This window comes from Colias croceus, chromosome 4 (assembly GCF_905220415.1).
Source record: "Colias croceus chromosome 4, ilColCroc2.1".
Taxonomy (NCBI): Eukaryota; Metazoa; Arthropoda; class Insecta; order Lepidoptera; family Pieridae; genus Colias; species Colias croceus.
This window is the reverse complement of record NC_059540.1, coordinates 847,416-860,184: the sequence shown is the minus strand read 5'-3', so window position 1 is coordinate 860,184 and position 12,769 is coordinate 847,416. Positions and strand designations below refer to the sequence as shown.

The 12,769-nt window shown below is 34.6% G+C and overlaps 1 protein-coding gene across 3 annotated transcripts in view; it reads right to left on the bottom strand.

The window, feature by feature from the left end:
• Positions 1-12,769, bottom strand: part of LOC123691048 (disintegrin and metalloproteinase domain-containing protein 33) — a 403,256-nt gene that overhangs the window by 312,596 nt on the left and 77,891 nt on the right. For all 3 annotated transcript variants that reach the window (XM_045635246.1, XM_045635247.1, XM_045635248.1), the window contains exon 3: positions 12,701-12,745. In XM_045635246.1, coding sequence (XP_045491202.1) covers positions 12,701-12,745 — 45 coding nt within the window. The remainder of the gene's footprint in view (positions 1-12,700; positions 12,746-12,769) is intronic.

Sequence of the window (12,769 nt, the reverse complement as noted above, 5' to 3'; positions counted from 1 at the left end):
GCTATTTTTTTCTGTTTATTTTTTACTTAAGTTCTGACATCAATAGGTAATGATCCTAAATATTATTTCATCCAACAGTATGTAATTGCAACATGCATTTTTAAGTTACATCTAAAGCATTTAAGAGTCTCAATAAGCTACGTAATATCACAGTAATATGTTACAATATAATGTATACAAAATGTACTTAATAACGAATTAATACGCTTGTATTTTCACCCTTCTATACTTTGTGTATCACTAATGCGCTCAGCTAAAGCGAAGACTATCAGTGGATTATTCTATTATAAATGCTTTATATCATATTATTAACTACTAGCTTCCGCCCGCGACTCCGTCCGCGCGGATGTCGGTCTTCGCGTGGATGGTTTATTTCTCCATTTTGAGTAACTCTAACAATGATATCTTATAAATATCTATTGGACCCAAATACGGCTAGGCCTATAATAATACGCAACGTGTGTTCGCGGTTCTACAGAACATCGTCTGAAAAAAAACTGAAAAATTAAAATTAATTTGTTTCTACCTATTTTTCCAGGATAAAAAGTATCCTATTTTACGCCCAGGATAATAAGGTATAATTATACCAAGTTTCATCGAAATAGAACCGTTAGTTTTCACGTGATGCCTGAACATACAGACAGACAGACAGACAGACAGACAGACAAAAATTTTTTTAATCACATATTTGGGTTTGGTATCGATCCAGTAACACCCCCCGGTATTTATTTTTTCAATATTTTCAATGTACAGAATTGACCCTTCTACAGATTTATTATATTATGTATATAATATAGATTTTCTGTAGTAACACACTACGTCTACGTGTTTTGTAATTTCAAATAAAAAGAAACCAGTTTCTAAGCTATTGCTTGTATTGTATAGCTTCTATCACGGGCCTTGAGCGCGGGGACCGAATCGAGAAATTCCGTAACGAAAAACCTCACGCTCCCCCACTCCGACGGGCGGACGAGTGGCTTGAAAGTGTGGAGGAAGGAAGGTGGAATTCTTCCTTCGAAAAAGGAGGTTTCTCGACCAGTCTACTCGACTGGCCGGCGTTATGGCCCCAATGGATGATGTCGGAAAGTTGTATATATAGCTCTGTACCGAAAAAATTTCGCTTGCGCGATTCAGAGCGAGGTGTCGCTACAAAGGCATAGCATGCAATAGCTTTACCGCGGCAGTCCCCGAGTGCCACACGTCTTTTTTTTAATCATAATTATCTCTTTTAAAAAGACGACATTGCAAGTATTTAATTATCTTTTCGACAATTCTTTAAAATGCAAAGTTAACCAAAAGCGAATCAATTCTCTAAAAAAATTACTCTTCTTTTAATCAACCTGTTGAATTATTAAAATTAGAACCATTTTATGGAACCATTATTTTCCCGTGAACTGCTTATTCAAAATAAAATAAACCGAAATGAATATGAAATAGCCATGTCTTGTAAATATTGAAGGTCTGAGGGTCTGACAGATACTAAAAATGAACAAATAGGAGGTTCCGTAACATGCAGATTGGGACGGATTGTCATTTAATTGTATAGGACTCCAAACTACCCACCAGACATTTAGGGCGAAGAAAATGTAAAGTAACATTTAATTTTAATGTGTTATTAATAAAAGATAATTGGAAATTAATCACCAAATATACATTTAAAACAAAGTAACTGACTGTTTATCCCTAAATATGGTTAGATATTTAAAACTACGCCACGGATTTTGATGAACTTGCCGATAGATAGAGCCTTTACTTGCTATGTCTTAAATAATAATTAATGTGGTTTAAAAGAACTAAAAACACGCTAAATCTCATGAAATTATTATATTATCACCTTGACAAAGTTTTGATAAAATCTGTCCGTTTAAATTGAGTCAAAATTGAGTCTAAAGGTTACATACAAAAGTACCGGTGAAGCTAATAAAAGCGTCTTAAAAAGCAGAAGCGAGACATTGCAAGCAGGAAACATAAGTCCGGCCCTGTTTACAATACACTATCTGTCAATCACTTGGTTATAGGCGACAGTAATACGTGACCCGTATTAGAGTGTGGAAACAATTTTCATCACATTCTTTTGTTTACGTTCACACTTCCTTGTATTATGATATTAAATGTAACTTCCCATACAACTCGTAAATCTTGGTGTTTTGTTGTTGAATTTAACATGCAATTGATATTCAAAACTTTAAATACCTATATCATACATTTGTATCGATAATAAATTCGTGAATAAGTCATTAATAGCCAAATTAGACATCGACTATACATAGCGACTATATCCCTTTGTTTTTCTAATATCTGAAAATATAAATATTTGATTGAAAAATAAGAACAAATAATTACAAGAAAATTCAAATGATATGCTAAGTGGATTACTAACTATCTTTGATAATCTAGAATCGGCTACTTGTCACAAAGTCTAGCCAATCTAGACGCTACGGTTTCATTTAAAATAAAAAAACATCATTCCCTTTGAGATCTTATCTTTATTACATTTCGAAGAATTCTTGTTTCAAGGAAATAAATGCAAAGAACGGATTTAATATTCCGAACAATTTCCATTTAGATTCTAGAGAATTGGCGAGATAAAAATCATATTGTTGTTAGCTAATAATCATTATTATACTAACAAAGTTGTTGTTTTTGTTACAGTGTAGTGGTGAAGCCGTCATTCCAATTCCGAATGTTGTAGTCACCTGGGAATCTTTCTACTATTCTAATCAAACTTTTATCAGTGTTCTTTTTTGCCTTGAATTTTATTCATACGAAACTACCAAATTGCTTTTGTATTATATTGTTTCAAGTTCATAATAAAAGCCTGTATGGCATTATGGTAAAGAAATTTGTATAATAATTTTAATCATCAATTCGTATTTGAACCCGTTAAAAATAAATACTAAGTAAACACAGAACCCAACGTAACCGGCATTTTTCCCTGTACGTGATGCAACTCGCACAATACCATAAATAATCTTCAATACCAACATGCATTTGAAATGAATTGTATTATAATTTAAAATCAAACTTCGGAGCCATCCATTGAATGGTATGGTAAAGCGCAGGACAGAGGGGCCGCCGGCGGAAATCAAACTCCGTACCGGCCACCTGCCCCCGACGTTGATCATATAGGTATATGCTTTATGTACATGTGTATATTCTACATATTGAATTGACAGTCTCAAGCTGTTACGGGGATTTCTATGAGGTTAACATTTTATATACCTAACTACTAAATATATACTTCAGCATGGTTTTTTCGATTGTATTTTATTGTGTGACTAAATTTATATAATGAAATATAATATACAGATTTATTGTATGTTAGTTTCACTAAGATAAGTGCAGTTGATATGAAGATGAGAGTCATTAGAATGAGAAGGACAAACGACGAAATTCGAGCAATCCAAGTTACCGTAAATGTCAAATTTTCTATGGATATTATGAGAAAGACATTATTAAATGTTTACAAATCATCTCTTTTCTAATACAAAATGAAAGATCCAAAAAGAAGTAGACCACCTAGTTCCATTAGAACAATCTACAAAATCCATTAAATATTACCTTTAAATAACAAATAATCCAGCTTATAGCTTCAAAAAGACCCCTAGTCACAACTAAACACTCACCTAATATCCGAGCGAGTCCAGCACGCTCCAAATACCTTTAATACTGGAGTTTCAGACGTTTTTACATTATTGTAGTATTTGAATACAAATTATTCCTTTGCCATGAGTCCTCGTGAAAAGATTTCAATTTGTATTGACGTGTGTACAATTGCAGCCGCATTGTGACGGAAGCAGGCCTGCAATCTTGTGGTCTCCATTGTGGCATCTAGAAAGTTCTTTCGACTATGATCTTGTGCTATTCAAATTGAAATATTGTGTTTGTTCTTTTGCTTTACCATCTTTCGGATGCATTTTATCTATTGTGATCGTCAAATAATTTTGATGTTGTATAATCTTATTGCTTCTTTGTTTGGTGCTACTTCATTTAAAAACTGATCGACATAATACTTAAGTATCAGTTCTTTCTATTTCATAAGCTCGTTTCAACGTAACCGTGTAGTTTTTATTCCCCACCAAACTTTTAAAAATTTTATGTTTATCCTCTTCACGTAACTCGTATATATCGCAATAATCGCTATATAAACTTGCACATAGACCATTCCAGCTGGCCTCAGAATTAGCTCCACGGCTCTTTTTCCACCTGACCGGCCGCCACAGCGCGGATAGTTCACGCGTCACTGCCTCTCTCATCATTACATCACACGTCACGTCAGCTAAAAATGACTGCGTACTAGTCAACTGACCCCGTTAGTTAACTTATGAGCGCAGCTCGGGAGTTATAATAATGGTGGTTATTTTCTAAAATAAGTTCTAGTTTCCCTTGTCAGCTTATAGCTTCGTTTACCATTCTTGTCAAAGACAGTTTCAGTTTAGGCTGCGTTTGCCAATTGCCAAGTGTTCCTTTTCCTGAATCACGCATCAGAAACCAAGAAATTCTGGATTCGATCGATGAAAAGTCAATGAAAATTAGCAAACGTAACTCCGTTTCACTGTAGATAAGAAATTCGACCGATACTGATCTCTAAAATAGTTATAACCTTAGAATCAATGTGTCTTGAATCGAAGAAAGATATAGGAAAATCATGAACTCGCTTGTAAAGAAAATCAACTAGTGTAACAGACGTGAGATGCACCTGCCTCATACCCCAGAAGGGGACACGGGACGTCACCAATAGGAAGGTGGCAGGTGCGACGTGTTTTGTGTCGGCTTGTCTTTGTAGTCATGAATATTCCGGCATGAATTCGATGAAGCCTGTCTGTTGGTGTCTAACATTGATTTATATTTTAATTAAATGCACCTTCCGTGGAAGTTGGCTTGGCTGCAAAGTGGTAAAATTTAAAATTTAAGGCGACTACTATAAGTGTTCTTAGATTCCAACAAAAAAATTGATATTTTTTTTTTACTAAACGTATATAACACTAATCTCTTTTCCTTTTATAACAATGCTTTACAAGTGAGACTTCGTTTGAAAATATGAATTTTTAACTTAGTTTATATAGACATTAGACCATCATCATATAATAGGTATGCAGTATTTATCATTCCCTGGACTTAAATAATAATAAGCTAAGAACATCCCCATCCAACTATTTCTTCTCAAAGAGCTACTAATTTTAATTCTTACGATGCAACATTATTACCGGTCACACCCTCTGTCATTAAGCTATAAAAGTTCGTGTTGCTAAATGCTCATTATTTTCCCCTTGCTACATGCGCTTGTTTACTTTCTTATCAGTGTTAAGGAAAACGTTACGTTTGTAAGTTAATACTAATCAAATAGTGTCAGAATAATTGGTTTTTTCGTTAAACTTATAACAAATGTTTTTATTTCAGAAAAAGGAAGGCTTTCGTGCAAGTTAATCTATTATGTACTGCCGACATGACCCCGGAAAACTTATTGGCAAATGATTAACAGAAAAGTCACATTTTCGGTCACAGGTGGATCTCAAAGAATCCTCTACTTACAATTGCCAAAGTCACTAAATTAGATCTATACTAATATTATAAAGCTGAAGAGTTTGTTTGTTTGAACGCGCTAATCTCGGGAACTAGTAACTACTGGTCCAATTTGAAAAATTATTTCGGTGTTAGATAGCTCATTTATCGAAGAAGGCTATAGGCTATATATCATCACGCTACGACCAACAGGAGTGGAGCTACGGGGGCGAAACCGCGCAGAGCAGCTAGTTAGATATAAAATTATTTTCCCCATACCTCAAATAAAGACAACATTATAAAAACTTCGTTTGATCCCAAACCAACAATGCTTTTGTTATTCAATACTTACGTCCCAATCTAATTTAAACAATTGCAATCTCTAACCAATTAACAATCGTACTAGTATCGAGACAAAACGAGAAAAAATGAAAATAATTCATTTAAAAAACCACTATAGAAAACTATTAAGCTCGTTTCATTCAGAACTAGTACGCCTTAGCTAACACAGGGTATAGAAAAATGGAAAAGCTCCGCAATCCCGCTCCATATACAGGGTGTGCATAACTTTTGAACTTTTAGAGCAAATAAATGTGTCAATAGATGTTTAAAGTGAAAAGTGAACTATCTACGCTCTCTGGCATTAATTATGAGCTAGTTCACATATAAAAAGAAACGCCTAGAAAGTGTATGAAAATATCACTTGAGAATAATTGGCTATCCACGTTTTAATTGTATACTTGTGTGCAAGTATTATCTATGTCAAGAGACAATAAGTTTGTATAACCTGATTTCAAATAAATATACTTTTCGATGCACGGGAAAATCCAATAATACAATCCCTAAATGTTTTTATAAATAAGTCGGTATTAATAAATGATTTGATTTGATTTCATTAAATCAGCGGTCTTCTGGTAGCCTATTGGACTGTGAAAGTGATAAAATAGGCCTTTTAAAATGTACAAACATCCTTCAGGCCGATGTCTAAGCTACGTCGTTATGTTCTTTTAAGGTCGTAATTCTGACGAAATTATTTTAATGACTAAAATAATACCAACTTCGTATATAGACGAAATTAATGAAACTTAGCATCATCCACACAGCGAGCCAAACCAGTCCCACAAGATTGGACACAAAGTGCACCCTGTATACAATAATATGTCTACTGATATTTACCGTAAGGTTCATCTCGCACGCTACCCCGTCGTTAGGGCCTAATTGTTCTTTTTTATTACCTATTTACCCTTCTCGGTCATTGCCCGTTGAAATGAGGAATGCTTTTTTTTCAAACAATGAAAGCTTTAATTTAGATGTGTCGGGCCGGTTTTAATTTTTCTAATGGCAAAGTATTAGCATGAACACGGCAAGTTCGCTGTTCCGTGTTTCTGTTTTGAATTTTTTGCTACTTGCACGTTTTTTGTGAAAATTCTTGTGTGAAAATCTACTCTCATTTTCACATTTTAAATTTATTTGCAACAATAAAACATTCAATTACACTGGACAAAAATGCATACACAAAAAATAATTTCTTATAGCTGAACAGACGTTAATGATTGATGAATAAATTTAATATTTATTAATTACTAGCTTTCCACCCGCAGCTTCGCCCGCGCAGTCAAAGAAAAACCCGCATACTTCCCGTTCCCGTGGGATTACCGGGATAATACCTATCCTATTTCCCGGGGTAAAAAGTAGCCTATGTCCTTTCTCGGGTATCAAAATATCTCTATACCAAATTTCATTCAAATTGGTTCAGTAGTTAAGGCGTGATTGAGTAACAGACAGACAGATAGACAGAGTTACTTTCGCATTTATAATATTAGTATGGATTACATTTTATTGTTCCTTACGCTTTCATTGCACGTCGAATGTCAGACATTAAAGATAAAAAAACTGTGTTTCTTTCTGTCTATAGATTTCATGTACTTCTCTCTTACGACAGGTATTTCGACTCCTAAGTCAACAGATAGAACAGTAGTCAGTAATATACAGGGTGTCCCACTATTGGCATACTAAGCGCGAAGGGACTTGTAGTTTTGCATACACTGATCACGTAAAAAATACTTAAACAACAAAATTACGTCAAAAATTTTTTGCTTAATTTTTCCTCAAAATCCATTTTTCCTTCTCTAGCTTCGCGCAGCCGATATATACCGCTTCTCTAATGTGAGCATTTTGTCTATGAAAACATAATCTTAAACGATAGCTCACGTGCTGGTGGAAGTTGGGCGGGTTGCTTGTTTTGGGTGTACACATAGAGGTTTAAGAAAGCATCTATTTGAAAAAAAAATGCATCTGGAATTTTATAAGTATTTTTTACGTACTCTGCGTATGCAAAACTATAACCTCCTTTGAGCTTAGTATACCAACAGTGGGACACCCTGTATACCCATAGAATAACCTTACATGTTTGTTACCCACTTTTCTTACGATATTATAACGTATTTTATTATAAACTAGCTGCTCCGCGCGGTTTCACCCCCGTAGCTCCACTCCTGTTGGCCGTAGCGTGATGATATATAGCCTTGCCTAGCCTTCCTCGATAAATGAGCTATCTAACACCGAAATAATTTTTCAAATCGGACCAATAGTTTCCAAAATTAGCGCGTTCAAGCAAACAAACAAACAAACTCTTCAGATTTATAATATTAGTATAAATACAGAACTTTTGAGTGCCAATCTGAGTACTCAATACATCCTAAGCACCATCTATCCGTCCTAATTCACTTACCATACACCATTAGCTACGACCCATTCCATGAGCTACTGCAATACCATTCGTTTCTCCTACGCCTTACATCCATTATCGATAGCTACATAGTATTCCCAGCAATAGCTCTCAAATCTGACATGTAATATCGTGATTCCACGCTCGCCATTATAGCAAGGTACAATGCGTGCGCCTTGTCCTCCCCGTCCAATAACCTGCCCGTTTTATGTCTATAATAAATGGTTTTTAATTTAAAATTGTAAAGCCAACAGCATCTATAGCGCAATATCATCCGTCACGGCGGTAATAGAAAATTATCGGCTCCGCGACGTTGGGTTAATGAAATTTTTTTCGCGCTATTGTTTTACATAAGCCTTGCGTCTGCAGCGAGGGACAGTTCTTTCAATCCCCGTTTGTTTGTCTGTTTGTTTTGTGCATGTTAAAGACAATAAATTGCATTGTTAATTCAGTTTAATATAATTCATATTATTTATTCCACTAATTAGGCACTAGATTTGAACATGAATTATAAACAAATTCAACTGGTTTTAGAGGCTCATGCTCGAAGATTTCAGAAACAAAAATTTTAACATAATTACTATAAACCATGTTTATTATATATACTCGTAGGTATCTGAATTAAATACTAGATCATGTATTTCAACTCCATTACCTTAAATTTATGCATGTACTCAAACTGAAACACAAACATTTATCCATGTATCTAGACGTTTCAATCGGGTCAAATCTAACAATCTAACCATAGGCGACGTATCCTAAAAATTCTCGAAACTTCGAGAACTCGCCCCAACATCATTTTCCGAACCCAGTATACACTATACTCCGTAAAACTGCTCATCCTCGTATAAGAATGTATAAAAATAGCGATCACATAGCGCACGTGTTGTGCACGATACGTGACGACGCCGTGACGACACCGTGCCGCGCTATGACAAAAGTTTTATTACAGAACTACGATGTTCGCACGCGCCATCCATTCGCGTTTAGTTTATATAAATTACATATTATTATGCTATTCCCAGTTCCCATGTTGGTTCGTTGTTTCTATGATATGTAATGAAAAGTTATAATGAGATTATTTTATGTGTATGATGTATTATTGACAATAATGTTTTGCATTCTCTTCTACCAATACACATGTCAACACAACATGCTGGCTGCGACCAATGTACCTACCTCTCAAACCTCATACTTTCAAATTTATTTAACTCTCAAGTCTCAATCAAATATTAAAAAGTTTAGAGCAGGAATTGATCTCGCACATAATGGCGCCAATAAAGCAGGTGGGCATTGTGGTCGATCGCAATCTGAAGCGAGGAGCTTTAAGGCTTCACTTTTACAGGCATTGTGAGGCGTTTCCTTGTTATTGTCCCGTATACTTCACGTAAGGGGCCTCCTCTGGAGTGCTGTAAAGGTACTGTTTCATTGCTAATTTTTTTTAAAGGTTGGCATGGCGTAAAATGTCACAGCTTGTAAGATGGCTAAACATAACTTTGAACAGGCTAGATCAATGACCTATTATACTAGCTTTTTTATATATCATAGGGCTAGATGGTACATCTGTTCATGTTCATCGGTTCATCCCTTATTGTGCCCACGCTGTCAATTATTTATGTTTATTCTTTAAATTTGGTGCAAATGAAAACATGAATATGTTGCAAGGAAATAAGGATATCAGAGATTTCACGAAGTCCCAAGAGACACTACGAAATCACGAAAGATGTCGAAGTCTTGAAATCCTAACACCCTATTTTCGATAGTCGTTTTAACCAAGAACGTATTACATGGTTCTGTAATACTACGTTTAAGTAACTAGTGTACTTAAAAACGCCATTACACCGTATAGCCTCATCCATGCTAAAGCAGTTTACGCGTGTGCGTTCACGCCACAAAGGAAGAAATATCCGACTTGTTTCGCGGAGAGATAAAAATATTTGTTCTGTTAAGTGTGTCTTTCCGACTCCTCTCACTCCCGTTCCGCTGGCCGCTAATGTGCTATTTGTTAGCAATTCTCGAGAGTTCTAAAATAACTGCTTCTACGGATGTGTTCTGAGTACATTTATATATTATTTAGATTGAATCTCTACGAAGTTTGATTGTACGTAACTAAAATGATTTCTTATGTATTTTTTATGGTTTGTAGATTGTACTCGTGTAAGTTAAATATGGGCGATAAAAAGTAATCGACGGTGTCACGACTGATTTTAAGATAGCCTGCTTGGATTTTTCAAAAACTTCACGGTTTTCATAGTCTATATTTACATGCCAAGCCAAACGATGCGCTCGTAAAATCGTATATAAAATACCCGTATAAGCCATACGAAATATATTTAATAAATATTATAAGCCATATTTTGAAGTTACGTGTAAGGATTTGCACAGCGTGAGCAAAGAAGAGAAATTTTTATGAGCTAAGTAAACACCTAATGAAGGTATAAATGTTTGGAGGTTCGCGAGCGGGCGCTTTCCAGAAAATTCCGAATTCTTCACTGATTGCAGCATTCTGTTAGGGTTGGCAGTTTGTGAAAATAATAATAAACAACGTATCTTTGTTCGTTGTTGGGTTCTATACATTACTAGGAGTGTTAAATAAGTGTTTGAATTTTATCTTTTCTTTAATTTTGTTATTTTTATTGTATCTGTTATTTTTAATGCGCCACTTACTTTAAATATCAATAAAAGTACAAAATATTTTTTTCTATTATTGAAATGATTGGTTAACCTTCTTATTTAGACACATTCATTAATATCTAGCATTAACAAATGAAAATATAAATCTAGCATTAATAAATTTAATCTAAATGCTATTCACCAATCACATAAAAATGTGTGTTATAGTTTTCCAACCGTTGCATACAATCAAAAGTTATTTTTCTTTTAAGTTGGCAACCCTACTCAAATCGCCGGGCACAACGCGAGATGTGTACGCGGTTTTTACAAATATTTACCGAATTCCTTATTTAAATACAACACTTTTTTACGACTCAAATTAATAGACGCGGTGACATTATTTTAAGCGGGAAATAAAATTGGGAGAAATATCCTTGAGACAAAACGTGGAAGGATATAAATAGAATTACTATATCGATAAAATATTTCATCTCTATATAACATTACAATAAACGAAGAAGTATTACCTAGTATACATTGCGTAATGCGTTTGCATGTTATTTTATTTTTATTTTTATTTTTCTTTATTAGGGATATAGTCTATAGATAAAGTAAAAAAATATATATTTAATTTCTAAATTTATAAACATGCTTCCTGAGTCTGTGTTCCCCGACGAGTACAATATGGGGGTCTTCAAGCGTAGAGTGAACAGGTACCTTCTAGGGAAGCGCGTTCCATCTTAGACCGCATCTCAGCTTAACATCAGGCGAGATTGTGGTCAAGCGCTTCCCTATTACCAATAAAAAAAAAAAAAAAAAAAAATGTATAATACTCGCGTAAAATCAAACCTTAGAAAATACTAAATATATATTTTTCATAAGCTATGGAATATTTATTTCATCATACTTTTTCAGTTCGTTACTCTTTGTACATTATTGTATACATGGGCATAGCATTGGAGAAACTAACATTTATCATAAAATCAGAATCTTAAAAAAATATTTCACTGTATTTCACGCAGAATCTACAGGAACCAAACCAAAACTTGGTAGGCAGATAAATTATGCCGCGAAATAACATATAGCCTAGTCTTTCCATTAAAGTGTCTAAAAAGATACTCAACTCCATCCATTAAGAGTTGCTAGTACATCTAGACCAACAGGATATATTTCTCAACGTATACGAAGGTATAATATAGTATGATGACAGAAAACTATTTACTGTATTTCTATATGTATTTGCATACATAGAAACAGTGCAGTTGTTAAATAGTACAGAACTTATGCTGAAGACGAACATTGGGCATATAGATATCGCTTGTGAGCGAGTTTTTCCAAGCAACCCAAAAGATAAAGCATCGATTTAATCATCAATCTAAAATATTTCTTAAACAGAAACATTTATAATAGACTTTATAATATATAATTATATATATATTAATCAACCTTTTCGGAAGAAGAACAGGAAAATAACTCTGTAGTCGCTTTTTTCAAATTATGTCAATTAGCTTTTATTCTTTTCCAAAGAACTGTCCTGTGCCTCTTGAGAGACTACATAAAAAATATCTTCTTTCCACTGTTGTGAACAGGCCTTCTGTGAGAACTAAAATTCTCCTTTCATTTCAGTTTTTTTGAAGTGAAAACTTCTTTAGCGGCGTCGAGCACTTTTTCTGTAATGTATATAAAATCTTAAACTCGCGTCAGGACACGTGACCTGATCGAAAAAGTGTAAGACGAATGGAGAGTAGACAGCTATCCCCTCTCTACTACGTTCTTACTGCGTTTTCCCTTCTGCCGGCACTCCCGGAGTGCAACCCGTCTTTTTTTTCAAATTATTGGCCTTATAACAAAACTTACGTCTTTTGATTAGCATAGCGTGTGGATGCAGCGCAAGACATGAATCTGGAACAAAAAGAGCTGATATTA